At 48.9% G+C, this 17,249-nt stretch overlaps 1 protein-coding gene across 3 annotated transcripts in view; it reads left to right on the top strand.

Moving 5' to 3' along the window:
- gabbr2 (gamma-aminobutyric acid (GABA) B receptor, 2) overlaps window positions 1–17,249 on the top strand; it is a 1,071,742-nt gene that overhangs the window by 597,673 nt on the left and 456,820 nt on the right. Inside the window, exon 1 of one of the 3 annotated variants that reach the window (XM_063043846.1) lies at window positions 13,082–13,171. The exons of the other annotated variants lie outside the window; for them this stretch is intronic. Coding sequence (XP_062899916.1) covers window positions 13,160–13,171 — 12 coding nt within the window. The 5' untranslated portion in view covers window positions 13,082–13,159. Of the gene's footprint in view, window positions 1–13,081; window positions 13,172–17,249 lie in introns of those variants that run through there. 3 annotated transcript variants of the gene reach the window in all.

Here is a 17,249-nt window from a genome sequence, read left to right as displayed (position 1 = left end):
AATCAATTATTAGCTGCCATGTTGAGATAAGAACTACAGAAAGTCCCATTTATTTCTTTCAAATTAATGTGAAAATCCATAGAATTAGTATAGAAGACATGATCAAGGTCAAAGTAACACTAAGGAAGAGGTGATGAATAGGCCAATAGGCATTATTTGTATTGAAACCAATTTTTAAAGGTTATGTGTTTTAAAGGATTAAGGAAGCAGATTTAAAAGTTTAGTGCAAGTGATAGAGCACTCCTTGCACAGCAGCATGATGCAGTCAGTAGCAAGACTTGAGTGGAGTTCAAACAGGACAGCTGTAGTAGTGTCCATTGACCATCACCCAATCGCACCAAGTTTCCAGCTGAAGATAAGGAAAATTGGCTTTCAGAATTCTTGGTGTAATTTCAACTGAGTGAAACAATGATTAATCTTTTCTCCATGATTTATGTCTTGCTCCATGTAGTCGACTTTCCCAGTAAAAAGAGAAATTGGAAACAAAATGATTTATCTAGCAGATGTAAAATGTGATTTTGTTCCTATTTATATTTCACATGACCTTGACTCTTAGAGCCATAAAAGATTAAAAGTAAATTATGGTATTTCTGTATGGAATATAAATGATTTGAATAAGAAATATTGATTTACAAAATTGAGAAAACAGTTTAGACTCGAATGGAGTTGAAAAGAAACTGCAGATGCTAGCTATCTAATCTGTGGCTACAACCATTCCAAGATATTCACTGAATTGTTCCTGCTCTGGCCCATGGCTCCAACAGAGTTTTGTCACTCTCAAGTAAGCAAATCCCATACTTGAACAATCATAATACAAAGTTCAAAGTAAATTTGTTATCAAATATACGTATATGTCACCTTATACAAACTGGATTCATTCTCTTGGTGGGCATACTCAATAAATCTATAATAGAATAATAACCATACTAGAATCAGTGAAGGACCACACCAATTTGAGCATTCAATCTATGTGCAAAAGACAGTAAACTGTGCAAATATAAAAATAATAATATATAAATAAGCAATAAATATTTAGTAAATGAGATGAATAGTCCTTGAATTTGAGTCTATGCATTGTGAGAACATTTCAAAAATGGGGCCAGTGAAGTGGAATGAAATTAGCCCCTTTGGTTTCAAGAGCCCAATGCTTGAGAGGTTATAACTGTTCCTGAATCTGATGGTGTGAGTCCTAAGGCTCCTATACCCTTTTTATCTGATGGCAGCAGTGAAAAGACATCATGTCTTGGATGGTGGGAGTCCCTGATGATGGATGCTGTTTTCCTGCAATAATGCTTCATGTAGATGTGCTCAGTGATGTGGACTGTGGAGGAATTTATGCATGGTCGACTGGGCTGTATCCACTACTTTTTGTAGGATTTTTCCATTCAATGGAATTAATATTTCCATACCAGGCTATGATGCAGCTAGTCAATATACTCTCCACCACACATCATTAGAAATTTATCAAAGTTTTAGATACCATACCAAATCTTCGCAAACTCCTAAGGACGAAGTGTTTTCTGCCGTGTTTTCTTCGTAATTGCACTTACGTTCTGGGCTCAGGGCAGATCTTCTGACATAAATACACTGAGGAATCTAAGTTTGCTGACCCTGTCCACCTCTGATCCTCCGATGATGACTGGTTCATGGACCTTTGGTTTCCTCCTCCTGAAGTCAATAATCAGCTTCCTGGTCTTGCTGACATTGTGTAAGAGGTCGTTATTATGGCACCACTCAACCAGATTTTCAGTCTATGTGTTATGTGACTAACATCTACACATTTCAGTGTTTTCTCTGTTACTGGGTTCTATGCAGAGTCTGATGAAAGATTTAGGACTTGCTGGTGTACAGGGTCTTTCTTTTTTGTTAAATTTAAAATGGCTTCTTTTGTTATGTTATACTGGGGAATGCTGAGACAGTCTCTAACTAGACAGTTGCTTGGGTTATTAGAGATAGCAGGGTGCTACTAATCAATGGGTGGTCATGTATTGTTTTGTTTTCGGATACCATGCTGTATCATATGACTGTGACGGGGTTTTTGGTGGGGAGTCAGAGGAGAGACGGGGACGACGGCGGACATGCAGGGGTTTTTGGTGGGGAGTCGGAGGGGAGATGGGGAGCATGGCAGATGTGCGGGGGTTTTTGGCGGGGAGTCGGAGGAGAGACGAGGAGGACGGCGGACGTGCGGGGGTTTTTGATGGGGAGTCAGAGGAAAGACGGGAAGGATTGAGGACGTGCGGGGGTTTTTGACGGGGAGTCAGAGGAGAGACGAGGAGGACAGTGGACATGCGGGGGTTTTTGACGGGGAGTCGGAGGAGAGACGGGGAGGACGGTGGATGGGGTTGTGGGGGAGAGTCGGAGGAGAGACAAGGAGGACGGCGGACGCGTGGGGGTTTTTGACGGGGAGTCAGAGGAGAGATGGGGAGGACGGCGGACGTGCGGGGGTTTTTGGCAGGGAGTCGGAGGAGAGACGAGGAGGATGGTGGAGAGACGGGGAGTCGGAGGAGAGACGAGGAGGACGGTGGAGAGACGGGGAGGACGGTGGATGGGGGTTTTTGATGGGGAGTCGGAGGAGAGACGGGGAGGACCGAGGACATGCGGGGTTTTTGATGGGGAGTCGGAGGAGAGACGGGGTGGATGATGGACGGGGGTTTTTGATGGGGAGTCGGAAGAGAGACGGGGAGGACGGTGGACGGGAGTTTTTGATGGGGAGTCGGAGGAGAGACGGGGTGGACGGTGGACGGTGGTTTTTGACGGTGATTCGGAGGAGAGACGGGGAGGACGGTGGACGTGTGGGGTTTTTTGACGGGGAGTCGGAGGAGAGACGGGGTGGACGGTGGACCTGCCGGGGTTTTTGACGGGGAGTCAGAGGAGAGACGCGGAGGACGCTGGACGCGGTTTTGGGGGGGAGTCGGAGGGGAGACGGGGAGGACAGTGGACGTGCGGGGGGTTTTTGGCGGGGAGTCGGAGGAGAGACGAGGAGGACGGTGGAGAGACGGGGAGGACACTGGACGGGGTTTTGGGGGGGAGTTGGAGGAGAGACGGGGAGGAAGGTGGACGGGGTTTTGGGGGGGAGTCGGAGGAGAGACGGGGAGGATGGCGGATGGGTTTTTGACGGGGAGTCGAAGGAGAGACGGGGTGGACGGTGGACGTGCCGGGGTTTTTGACGGGGAGTCAGAGGAGAGACGGGGAGGACGCTGGACGCGGTTTTGGGGGGGAGTCGGAGGGGAGACGGAGAGGACGGTGGACGTGCGGGGGGTTTTTGGCGGGGAGTCAGTGGAGAGACAGGGAGGACGGCGGACGTGCGGGGGTTTTTGGCGGGGAGTCGGAGGAGAGACGAGGAGGACGGTGGAGAGACGGGGAGGACGCTGGACGGGGTTTTGGGGGGGAGTTGGAGGAGAGACGGGGAGGACGGTGGACGGGGTTTTGGGGGGGAGTCGGAGGAGAGACGGGGAGGATGGCGGATGGGTTTTTGACGGGGAGTCGAAGGAGAGACGGGGTGGACGGTGGACGTGCCGGGGTTTTTGACGGGCAGTCAGAGGAGAGACAGGGAGAACGCTGGACGCGGTTTTGGGGAGGAGTCGGAGGGGAGACGGGGAGGACGGTGGACGTGCGGGAGGTTTTTGACGGGGAGTCGGTGGAGAGACGGGGAGGACGGCGGACGTGCGGGGGTTTTTGGTGGGGAGTCGGAGGAGAGACAAGGAGGACGGAGGAGAGACGGGGTGGATGGTGGACGTGCCGGGGTTTTTGACGGGCAGTCAGAGGATAGACGGGGAGGACGCTGGACGCGGTTTTGGGGGGGAGTCGGAGGGGAGACGGGAAGGACGGTGGACGTGCAGGGGGTTTTTGGCGGGGAGTCGGAGGAGAGACGAGGAGGATGGTGGAGAGACGGGGAGGACGCTGGACGGGGTTTTGGGGGGGAGTCGGAGGAGAGACGGGGAGGATGGCGGACGGGTTTTTTACGGGGTGTCGAAGGAGAGACGGGGAGGACGCTGGACGCGGTTTTGGGGGGGAGTCGGAGGGGAGACGGGGAGGACGGTGGACGTGCGGGGGGTTTTTGACGGGGAGTCGGTGGAGAGACGGGGAGGACGACGGACGTGCGGGGGCTTTTGGCGGGGAGTCGGAGGAGAGACGAGGAGGACGGAGGAGAGACGGGATGGACGGTGGACGGGGGTTTTTGACGGGGAGTCGGAGGAGAGACGGGGAGGACGGTGGACGTGTGGAGTTTTTTGACGGGGAGTCGGTGGAGAGACGGGGAGGACGGCGGACATGCGGGGGTTTTTGGCGGGGAGTCGGAGGAGAGACGGGGAGGATGCTGGACGGGGTTTTGGGGGGGAGTTGGAGGAGAGACGAGGAGGACGGTGGACGGGTTTTTGACGGGGAGTCGTAGGAGAGACGGGGCGGACGGTGGACGTGCCGGGGTTTTTGACGGGGAGTCAGAGGAGCGACGGGGAGGACGCTGGACGCGGTTTTGCGGGGGAGTCGGAGGGGAGACGGGGAGGACGGTGGAGAGACGGGGAGGACGGTGGATGGGGGTTTTTGATGGGGAGTCGGAGGAGAGACGGGGAGGACCGAGGACATGCGGGGTTTTTGATGGGGAGTCGGAGGAGAGACGGGGTGGATGGTGGACGGGGGTTTTTGATGGGGAGTCGGAGGAGAGACGGGGAGGACGGTGGACGGGAGTTTTTGATGGGGAGTCGGAGGAGAGACGGGGTGGACGGTGGACGGTGGTTTTTGACGGTGATTCGGAGGAGAGACGGGGAGGACGGTGGACGTGTGGGGTTTTTTGACGGGGAGTCGGAGGAGAGATGGGGTGGACGGTGGACGTGCCGGGGTTTTTGACGGGGAGTCAGAGGAGAGACGCGGAGGACGCTCGTGTGGGGTTTTTTGACGGGGAGTCGGAGGGGAGATGGGGAGGACGGTGGACGTGCGGGGGGTTTTTGGCGGGGAGTCGGAGGAGAGACGAGGAGGACGGTGGAGAGACGGGGAGGACGCTGGACGGGGTTTTGGGGGGGAGTTGGAGGAGAGACGGGGAGGACGGTGGACGGGGTTTTGGGGGGGAGTCGGTGGAGAGACGGGGAGGACGGCGGACGTGCGGGGGTTTTTGGCGGGGAGTCGGAGGAGAGACGAGGAGGACGGAGGAGAGACGGGGTTGACGGTGGACGGGGGTTTTTGACGGGGAGTCGGAGGAGAGACGGGGAGGACGGTGGACGTGTGGGGTTTTTTGACGGGGAGTCGGTGGAGAGACGGGGAGGATGGCGGACGTGCGGGGGTTTTTGGCGGGGAGTCGGAGGAGAGACGAGGAGGACGGTGGAGAGACGGGGAGGACGCTGGACGGGGTTTTGGAGGGGAGTTGGAGGAGAGATGGGAGGACGGTGGACGGGGTTTTGGGGGGGAGTCGGAGGAGAGACGGGGAGGACGGCGGACGGGTTTTTGACGGGGAGTCGAAGGAGAGACGGGGTGGACGGTGGATGTGCGGGGTTTTTGATGGGGAGTCAGAGGAGAGACGGGGAGAACGCTGGACGCAGTTTTGGGGGGAAGTCGGAGGGGAGACGGGGAGGACGGTGGACGTGCGGGGGGTTTTTGACGGGGAGTCGGTGGAGAGACGGGGAGGACGGCGGACGTGCTGGGGTTTTTGGCGGGGAGTCGGAGGAGAGACGAGGAGGACTGTGGAGAGACGGGGAGGACAGTGGACGGGGTTTTGGGGGGGAGTCGGAGGAGAGACGGGGAGACGGTGGACGGGGTTTTGGGGGGGAGTTGGAGGAGAGACGGGGAGGACGGTGGACGGGGGTTTTTGATGGGGAGTCGGAGGAGAGACGGGGAGGAACGAGGACATGCGGGGTTTTTGACGGGGAGTCGGAGGAGAGACGGGGTGGACGGTCGACGTGCGGCTGTTTTTGATGGGGAGTCGGAGGAGAGACAGGGAGGACGGTGGACGGGGGTTTTTCATGGGGAGTCGGAGGAGAGACGGGGTGGACGGTGGACGGGGGTTTTTGACGGGGAGTCGGAGGAGAGACGGGGAGGACGGTGGACGTGTGTGCTTTTTTGACGGGGAGTCGGAGAAGAGACGGGGTGGACGGTGGACGTGCCGGGGTTTTTGATGGGGAGTCAGAGGAGAGACGGGAAGGACGCTGGACGCGGTTTTGGGGGGGAGTCGGAGGGGAGACGAGGAGGACGGTGGAGAGACGGGGAGGACGGCGGACGTGCGGGGGTTTTTGGTGGGGAGTCGGAGGAGAGACGAGGAGGACGGTGGAGAGACGGGGAGGACAGTGGACGGGGTTTTGGGGGGGAGTCGGAGGAGAGACGGGGAGGATGGCAGACGGGTTTTTGACAGGGAGTCGAAGGAGAGACGGGGTGGACGGTGGATGTGCCGGGGTTTTTGACGGGGAGTCAGAGGAGAGATGTGGAGGACGTTGGACGCGGTTTTGGGGGGGAGTCAGAGGGGAGACGGGGAGGACGGTGGACGTGCGGGGGGTTTTTGACAGGGAATCGGTGGAGAGACGGGTAGGACGGCGGACGTGCGGGGGTTTTTGGCGGTGAGTCGGAGGAGAGATGAGGAGGACGGTGGAGAGACGGGGAGGATGGCTGGACGGGGTTTTGGGGGGGAGTTGGAGGAGAGACGGGGAGGACGGTGGACGGGGTTTTGGGGGGGAGTCGGAGGAGAGACTGGGAGGACAGCAGACAGGTTTTTGATGGGGAGTCGGAGGAGAGACGGGGTGGACGGTGGACGTGCGGGGGTTTTTGATGGGGAGTCGGAGGAGAGACGGGGAGGACGGTGGACGTGGGTTTGTGATGGGGAGTCGGAGGAGAGACGGGGTGGACGGTGGACGGGGGTTTTTGATGGGGAGTCGGAGGAGAGACGGGGAGGACGGTGGACGTGTGGGGTTTTTTGGCGGGGAGTCGGAGGAGAGACGAGGAGGACGGTGGAGAGACGGGGAGGACGGTGGACGGGGTTTTGATGGGGAGTCGGAGGAGAGACGGGGAGGACGGTGGACGGGGGTTTTTGATGGGGAGTCGGAGGAGAGACGGGGTGGACGGTGGACGGGGGTTTTTGACGGGGAGTCGGAGGAGAGACGGGGAGGACGGTGGACGTGTGGGGTTTTTGACGGGGAGTCAGAGGAGAGACGGGGAGGACGCTGGACGCGGTTTTGGGGGGGAGTCGGAGGGGAGACGAGGAGGACGGTGGAGAGATGGGGAGGACGGCGGATGTGCGGGGGTTTTTGGCGGGGAGTCGGAGGAGAGACGAGGAGGACGGTGGAGAGATGGGGAGGACGGCGGACGTGCGGGGGTTTTTGACGGGGAGTCAGAGGAGAGATGGGGAGGACAGTGGACGGGGGTTTTTGGCGGGGAGTCGGAGGAGAGACGGGGAGGACGGCGGACGGGTTTTTGACGGGGAGTCGGAGGAGAGATGGGGAGGACAGTGGACGGGGGTTTTTGGCGGGGAGTCGGAGGAGAGACAAGGAGGACGGTGGACGTGTGGGGGTTTTTGACGGTGCGTCGGAGGAGAGACGAGGAGGACGGTGGAGAGATGGGGAGTCGGAGGAGAGACGAGGAGGACGGTGGACGGGGGTTTTTGGCGGGGAGTTGGAGGTGAGACGGGGAGGACGGTGGACGGGGTTTTTGACGGGGAGTCAGAGGAGAGACGGAGAGGACACTGGACGGGGTTTTGCGGGGGAGTCGGAGGAGAGACGGGGAGGACGGTGGACGTGCGGGGGTTTTTGGCGGGCAGTCGGAGGAGAGACAAGGAGGACGGTGGAGAGACAGGGAGGACGGTGGACGGGGTTTTTGGGGGGTAGTCAGAGGAGAGACAGGGATTCGGAGGAGAGACGAGGAGGTCGGTGGAGAGACGGGAGATGGGGAGTCTGAGGAGAGACGAGGAGGACGGTGGAGAGACGGGAGACGGGGAGTCGGAGGAGAGATGAGGAGGACAGTGGACGTGCGGGGGGTTTTGGGGGGGAGTCGGAGGAGAGACGGGGAGGACGGCGGATGTGCGGAGAGGCTCCGGTCGATCACTCAGGGTGGTCCCGAGCCGTGAGTCAACAGAATTCGGGTGGTCGTCCGGAATCGATTGAGCTCCAACGGTTGCGTGCAAAGAACTTGGACTTTGATAAGTGTTGGTGCCTTTTTTTCCCCATTACTTCCCTTTCTGTATTGAATTTATATTAATGTCATAGAATTAGTAATATCTATAAAGTGTATTTGTTAAAATTTACTGGGTGTGCTGGCTGATGATTGATGTTTGGGCTTGATTCGGGTGGCAACCAACCCTATGGGGAGCGTTGAGGTGGGTGCTGGGTGGGATTTCCCCTGGACATATATGAGCCCCAATATAACGGAACGTTACATTGGGATTTCCCAGGAACCTGCCTCACTATGCCACTCATGCTTGATGTAGGAACAGCCACCATTAATCTGCATAAAGATATCAAAACAGAGTGACAAGGGGAGAAAGTAAATTTTAAGCTTTACTTTCCATTAACTCACTCACTGGAGGAATTAGCTTCTGTGCCATCTTCTATCAGGACAAAACCACCACTCCCATTCCATACTTATTCCCCAGTAATCATTACACTTATGCTTGACCACACGTTGATCAATTTTTTGATTCTTTTGACACTTACCTGCGCTGGTGGAAAACCAGTTAACCTATCTACACACCTTTGGGATGTTAGTCATACTTTATTGATCCCAGGGGGAAATTGGTTTTCGTTTCAGTTGCACCATAAATAATAAGTAGTCATAGAACCATAAATAGTTAAATAGTAATATGTAAATTATGCCAGTAAATTATGAAATAAGTCCAGGACCAGCCTATCGGCTCAGGGTGTCTGACCCTCCAAGGGAGGAGTTGTAAAGTTTGATGGCCACAGGCAGGAATGACTTCCTATGATGCTCTGTGCTGCATCTCAGAGGAATGAGTCTCTGGCTGAATGTACTCCTGTGCCCAACCAGTACATTATGTGGTAGATGGGAGACATTGACCAAGATGGCATGCAACTTAGACAGCATCCTATTTTCAGACACCACCGTCAGAGAGTCCAGTTCCATTCCCACAACATCACTGGCCTTACAAATAAGTTTGTTGATTCTGTTGCTGTCTGCTACCCTCAGCCTGCTGCCCCAGCACACAACAGCAAACATGATAGCACTGGCCACCACAGATTCATAGAACATCCTCAGCATCGTCCGGCAGATGTTAAAGGACCTCATTCTCCTCAGGAAGTAGAGACGGCTCTGACCCTTCTTGTAGACAGCCTCAGTGTTCTTTGACCAGTCCAGTTTATTGTCAATTCGTATCCCCAAGTATTTGTAATCCTCCACCATGGATTGTTGGAGGAAGTACCTGTGGGATCTAGGGAAACCTGTGGCATCATGTGGCAAATCCCACACAGACAGCAGCCAAATTCAGGATCGAACCCAAGTCACTAAGTCTCTGATGAAGAAATGGTAGCTGATGCACCAATTATTTCTTTATATTTGGACACATTTTAATCAGTTCTGTGTTTTAACAGCATTTTTAATTAGCTAAAACAATTTTAATTATTTTTAAATGAGTCTCAATTCCACCAGGGATTCCCAGGCATGTGGCTTCAGCAGTCTGCCAGTGAGACTGCCTGGTTAGATGCTTCCTGAGTAAAGAGGGTCAAATCAATTAGTAATGGTGAGTGAGTAAGGGAGGGTGGGTGTGGCATAGGGGCATTGTGCCTGAGGGATGGGTAAAAGAGACTTTGTGCATTATTGCTTCAGTAAAATGAAGGTCACACCAATTCTGACTCGTATTTTCTATATTCCTTGCTGATTTTTTAACCCCTCCCATGCTAGGTTCATCTCACCCAAGCACCCGTCAAAGATTTGAACTCAAAGCTGTGGGTCAGATTATTTCTATGAGCCAGTTCCACTTGATGTAGGTGAGGTACATCAGAGGCTACCATAGTTAGCGCCTGCCTGCTGGAACCTTAAAACATGAACCAGCGCTGCCCATGGTATGAATTCTCTGCTAACTTTATGTAAAGCTTATGAAACTCATTCTAATGATTTTGTTCCTTTCACCATTTCAACCAGATGCAACAAGATTCCACTCCCTGCCATATCTTTCCTCCTTCCCCCTTTCTGCCTTCTACAGACACCACTTTCTCTGTGATTCTTTAATCTGCTTATCCCTCCCTGATCCAGATATGTACCCTTTCCCATTCCTCAAACTCATCTTGATCTTCTTCCAAACTTTGATTTCCGTTGAAGGCTTGATCTTCCAGATGAAATTCACCTACTAAGATCTACTAAAATGTTTGCACTGTATATTTCAAACCAGATCTAATTTAGTTGTGCCTGCCAAATTCTGCAAAACAACTTGGAGCTGAATTGGCACTGCAAGATGAAACAGCACACTTGACATTGTGAAAAGGATGTCAAAATTTTGCAGAAAAGAATGGTTCATAAAATAGTATCATGGTAGACTACAGGATTCACATAAGTGCATATGCTATGAGCAGTGTACATTGATTGAGTCAAGAACTTCAGTTGAATTGTATTGACTGCAATATAAAAAACAACTGACTTCAGCATCACAGTGGGATCTCGGACACCCTACAAAGAATGTGTGCAAACACCTCCGGTCTAAAATGCTGCTGATACTAGTAAATATTGCTTTTGTGGTTTGGGATCTGATCTAATGGAGAATTTGCATGAGCAACAGATTGAAGTTTTAATTTGTTAACCCTATTTCATGCTTTAATTTAATGCTGGTGCCACACAGGTGATACATTTCTAATGCAAGCATTCTGAATTTATGAGAACCCCTGTATTAATAGCTTCTGTATTCCAATATATTTGACATCTTCTCAGTTTATTACCATGTTCTTGTGATACTCTCAGAATCACATCACAGAATGGTTGTAGTATAAAGAAACCACTTGGGTTGTCAACTCTAAACTAGCTCAGATTTAGCAATCTCATCAGTTCCATTCCCCTGCCCTCTCGGATGGCCCTGAAAGATTTTTTTTCTTTTCAAATACTGATCCAACTTCTATTTGATAAATCTGTCTCCACCATTGGGTCCTGGCAGTGCATTCAAAATCCGACCTACTTAATATAAAAAAAAAAGCCCCACTTCCCTTTTCATTCTTTAGTTCTCTCCATCCACTCTTTAAAGGTATGTGCCCTGTCCTGAGGAAAAAAGGATCATGCACATTTATCATATCTATGCCCCTCATGATTCTATATACTTCTTTAATATTACCTGTCATACTTCTACGCTGCAATAAATGAAGTCCCAGCCTGATCAACCTTTCTCTGTAATTCAGTCTCTCAAGTTCCAGCAATGTCCTAGGGTGGCTTAGTAGCATAGCGGTTAGCATGAAGCTATTACAAGTCCGGGTGGTTTGGAGTTCAATTCTGGTGATCTGTCTGTGACTGCATGGGTTTCTTCTGGGTAATCCGCTTCCTCCCACAGTCCAAGGGTTAATTGTAAGTTGTCATGGAAAATAACAGCACAGGAACAGGCCCTTCAGCCCATCTAGTCCATGCCAAACTATTTAAACTGCCTTCTCCCATCAAACTGAACCGGGATCATAGCCCTCCATCCTCCTACCAATCATATACCTATCCAAACTTCTCTTAAGCATTGAAATTAAGTTTGCATGTACCATTTGTGTTGGCAACTCATTTCACACTTTCATGACCTACTGAGTGAAGAAGTTTCACCTCATGTTCCCCTTAAACTTTTCACCCTTAATCCATAACCTTGGGTTGCAGTCCCACCCAAACTCGGTGGAAAGAGCCTGCTTGCATTTGCCTGATCTACTCCTCATAATTTTGGATACGTCTGTCCAATCTCTTTTCAATTTACTACGCTCCAAGGAATAAAGTCATAACCTATTCAATCTTTCCTGATACCTCAGGTCTTCCAGACCAGCAACATCCTTGTAAATTTCCTTTGCACTCTTTCAACTTATTTACATCTTTCCTGTAGGTAAATAACTGAAACTGCACACAATATTCCAAATTAGGCCTCACCAATGTCTTATACAACTTCAACATAACATCCTGTCTCATGTCCTCAATACTTTGATTTATGAAGGCCAATGTGCCAAAAGCTTTCTTTATGATCCCATTTACCTGTAACACAACTTGCAATGAATTAAGGATCAGTGTTCCCAAATCCCTTTGTTCTACTACATTCCTGAGTGCCCTACCATTCATTCTGTAAGACCTACCCTGGTTGGTCCTACCGAAATGCATTACCTCACACTTGTTTGCATTAAGTGCATCAAATTGTCCTGTGATTAGGTTAGGGTTAAATAGGTGGTTTCTGGCCAGTGAAGCTGGGTTGGAAGGACCTGTTCCATGTGGTATCACTAAATAAAGTAAACTAAAACAAAATAAAATAAAATCTCCTCTGCACTCTTTCCAGCCTAATGACATCTTTCCAATTAACAGAGTGACCAAAATGGAACACGAAATTTCAAATCCGGCCTCACTAACTTGTTGTCCAACTGCAACATAACATCCCAATTTCTAAACTCAGCACCCTGAAGGTTGCCTTCTTCTCCACCCTGTCTACCTGTGATGCCACTTTCAGGGAACCATGCACTTGTAATCCTTGGTCCCTCAGATCTACAACACTTCCCAGATGCCTACCCTGATTTGTCTTGCTAAAATGCAACACCTCACAGATAGCCAAATTCAACTCCATTTGCCATTCATTGGCCCACTTACCCAGCTGATCACTATCCCATATCTTCTCTGTTTACTACACCAACAGTTTCAGTGTCATTTGCAAACCTATTAACCATGTTTGCATGTTTGGGGAACAAGACTGGCCATGTTCTCTAGTCTGGAAAAACAACATTTCACCACCACCCCTTGCTTCTTACCATCAAACCAATTGTGTATCCAATTATCTGACTCTCCCAGGATCCCATGCAATATAATCTTCCCCAGCAACCTATCATGTGGACCCTTATTTAAAGCCATACTGAAGTCAGATACAGCCTTCGTACAGATGTAAACCAATAAAATAATAGTATAGCAGTTAGTGCAATGTTATTACTGCTCTGGGCTTTTCAGAGTTCAGTTCCAGCACTGTCTGTAAGGAGATTGTGTGTTCTCTCAGTGAAACTAGTTTTCTTCAGGTGCTCTGGTTTCCTCCCACAGTCCAAAGATGCAACAATTGGTAAGTTTTTTTTTTACTGCTAGTTTAGCCACTGGTGTTCAGGGCATCAATGAAGCTCCTCCATCTCTGTCTGCCAATACCGTGGCACACAAATATGGAAAGGTTCATTATTGCTGTTTTTGTAACAATTTTTTAAACTAGCCGGGGTTGTTAGACCTGAGCTGAACCCCCGAACCTGGACGACAAATAGACCACTCTTATTCTGGCCTCTACCTTTTGACCAGTTTGGCATGGGTGACCCTACCAAGGGCCAAAGCATAAAGCCCTAACTCAAGCCAACATAGCCCTCTGGGTCACTGAGGCATGCAGGAACCCAAAACCTATGACAAGGTTATAGTCCTCCTGCAGGAGTTGGTTAATAGGAGCTGGTAAATTGTCCTGATTAAGCTAGGGTTAAATAGATTGGTTGCTAGGTGGTGCAGCTCGTTGGGCCAGAAGGACCTATTTCATGCTGTATCTCTAAATAAATAAATAAAATAAGGTCCCCAGAACTGAGATACCCTTGCAGAATTCAGCATGAGCATCAGTATCAGAAAGTAAGTAGCACTTCATCTATTGATGACAACGCATTCTATTTTTGATGATTGAGAAAAGACTAATGCAGCAATAAATTAAAAAAAATGTTTTGTGGATCTGATACACCAATATAACTGATACACATTGGTAGATAATTGTACTTTAATCTGCAGCTAGTTTTGATTGAAGCACCATTCATTGAGATTCCAATATTGTCATCTCTGCTATTTTTTGTTAACACCTACGGCGAATCAAATGGGCTGAAGATTAGCTGCTGTGATAGTGGAGACTTAAAGATTGTGGTAGGCATTACTGAGCATCAGACATCCAATAGACTGCCTGCAGTTACTATTCTGAGATTGTAGCTGCAGCAGGAGCATAAATCAGTGATAACACACTTGGTGAAATACAAGCATCTTAAACATTAGCCACTACCATTATCCATATTAGAGAACTACCTAAATCATGTTTGCTGATAAAGCTTCCTCCTGGAAGCCCTTCTGCCTCTCCACCTCTTCCCTTTCTGGCTGTTTATACTGCTTTTTTATGCCCATTCAGCCAGCCAAGTTCAATGTTCAGAGGATGATTGACCGGTCAACTCAACCTGGGAACAAGTGCCTTTGTAAAAGTTCTAAATCAGAAGGAAAACACTACTATCAGGAACATGAAGTGTTAATCAAAATATAAAGTACAAAGTTCTCTCTCTCTCTCTCTCACACACTCATCTCTCACTCATCTCTCTATCTCTCATCTCTATTGAGACTATAACATCTTGTTTTATTATGTAGTTGGATGGCTGGTTGATGAAAAATCAGATGAAGCATCAAGTTAGGTGATTATATATTTTGCTTTTCAGCTCTGGGATTGGATAGTTGGATTTTTATTAATCTATTTTGTCACTGCATGTTTTGGACTGAAACTGACCCAGAGTGGCTATAATGAGTAAAACAGAATGATGAGAGCATGTGACAGAGACCGCAGTGTAAACTTAAGTGATAACTAGGTCCACTCCCAAGTTGAGAGGGGATCAAAAAGGAAAAGAGGGAAAGTGCAGTCTGCAAATGTAAACAGAAAATTAAGAAGTGGAGCTGATCAGAGACCAAAGAGAAAATCCTGTCATGGAGTTAGGGGGCACAGTTGTAGTAATAATTGATTGCTGGAGTCTCAGCAAAGGGAGATTTAGTCTTAATTCTAAATGAAATAAAAATGGCGTAGGTGGGATACATCCTCAGCTTCTGTGGGAAGTAAGAAAAATGCACTGGCCCAGCCAGTATCACCAGAGCACAAACAATTTCATAGCTGTGGTCTAAGAAGTGAAAACATTAACTATTTTTTAATATTGTCTGCATCTCTAAAATATATTTTAAAAATCATGATATATTAGTTTTGTGGTAGTCACCTATCCAAGATATAATTCATCCACCACTGCAAACTGAAAGATGGCTTGGATCCACTCAGCTGCCAACTGTGCTACCCTACCACCTAATGTTACTCTGAATTTTGTACCGCATTAGAATCTGGGCTGGTAGTAACTGTGCCAATGATGCACTGAAGCATTGTTTAGATTGTGGAATCTTACAAGAAATCATTCAAAATCATCTCCTAACTGAAGTCCAACTCACATTTAAAAGGACAGTTGAAATTACTGTATCAATGGAAACAGCTGACAGAGGTGCAATTGAGTTACAGTCAGGAATGAAAATGAACGTGAACAAAATTACAACATCTAGTCAGAAATCTGTCTGGACAAACAAATTGTGTTACCATTGTGGCTTTGGCTCATATAAACCAGTCAAAAGCAGGTTTAAAGGTGAAACTTGCAGAAAATGCAACAAGGTAGAACACAAACAAAGACCATGTTGGGCAGCCAAAGTAAATGCTCTGCACAGGGAAGGGAAATAGATAAGAAGTCATTTTGCAGTTTCAAAAGTGGATATTAGTGCAGTAATATGTATGCTGTTGATGAAAAATCTGATACTAATGAGAGTGACACAGGACTGAGTGAGCCTTGAGATTTACTATGTGAAAACTTACAAGAGACAGGCAATATGGGGTATACCAGAAGCGAACGGTAAATTAACTAAAATGGAATTGGACACTGGCTCAGCTGTTTCAGTCATTCAGCAAAATGAGTTTGAGCAGCAATCCAAAGATACTAAACTGAAGCCTGCAGATATCCAACTGATAGATTACCCTGGAGAAACTATAATTACTGAGGGAATGATGCTCGTAACAGTGAAACACAACTATCAACAAGCCATACTGGGCTTGTATGTGGTAAAGCAGAAGGGCCATCATTGTGGGGTCATGAATAGCTGAGACAACTACAGCCTGACTGGAGATCCATCCACCATTTGCTTGTCACATCCCCTGCAATAGTCAATTGAGAGCAAATTAGGAAAAGCACTGGATGATGCCACAGCAGTGTTCATGGATGGCACTGGAACACTTGAACATATCAAGGGTAAGATGGTGTTAAATAAAAATGCCACAACTGAGTTTTACAAAGCCTGCCAGGTTCCTTATACAATCTGTGATAAAGTAGCCGGTAAACTGGATGGCATGGAAGCTGAAAGAACTCTTTCCAAGGTTGAGTGGAGCACATGGGCAATACCAGTGGCCTCAGTAGCTAAGAAGAATGGGTCTGAGGTGATTTTAAGGTCACTAACAATCCAGGACTGAAAGAAGATCACTACCCTCAGCCCAGGAAAAGGGATATTTTTGTAAACCTTCCTGGAGGAAAACACTTCAGCAAAGTGGACTGAGCTGAGATTTACCTACAGATGGAGATGGAAGAAGAGTCAAAGATGTCTCTCACCATAAGCACTCACAAAGGGCTTTAGCACTATAATAAGCTTATTTTTGGAGTGGCATCTGCACCTGCACTCTGGCAGAAAGCTATGGACCAGGTGCTGAAAGGCTGCCCAGGTGTTCAGTATTACCTGGATAACATCATTGTTACCAGTAAGGATTATAAGGAACAGCTCCAAATCTCAGAGTGTTGAAAAGATTCGAAGATTATGGGCTCAGAGCATAATGCAATGGGTGTGAATTATTTAAACCAAGCATCCCTTAATGTGGTTACACCATTGATTCACAAGTTTTAAGAAAGTTCAAGCAGTGTGAATCCCACAAGGCCAAAGGATGTATTCTAGTTGTGGCCCTTTTGAGGATATGCCAATTACTATAACAGTTTCCTGCCAAACCTGGCTACTGTGCTCCACCACTTGAACTTATTACTACAGATTGGAAAGAAGTGGCAATGGACAAAGCACTGTGAGGTGGATTTCAAAAAGGCAAAGGAAATAATGAAGTCAGACAATGTATAGTCAACATCAGTGAAGCCTGGTTGTGGCAGCTCAACTTATGGTATACGTTCAGTCATATCGCATATAATGAGTGATGGAAATGATCATCCCATAGCCCAAGCACCACATTCCCTTACCACTACAGAGAAGATTTGTGTGCAGGTTGCCCGAAAGGCCTTGAGTCTGGTTTGTGGTGTAAATCATTTCAACCGGTACTTGCATGGGAGAGAGTTTACCCTCATTACTGATCATCA

The sequence above is a fragment of the Mobula hypostoma genome, chromosome 3 (genome assembly GCF_963921235.1).
Source record: "Mobula hypostoma chromosome 3, sMobHyp1.1, whole genome shotgun sequence".
NCBI classification, from domain to species: Eukaryota; Metazoa; Chordata; class Chondrichthyes; order Myliobatiformes; family Myliobatidae; genus Mobula; species Mobula hypostoma.
The sequence above is the reverse complement of the archived record's forward strand: the minus strand, read 5'-3'. Positions and strand labels throughout refer to the sequence as shown.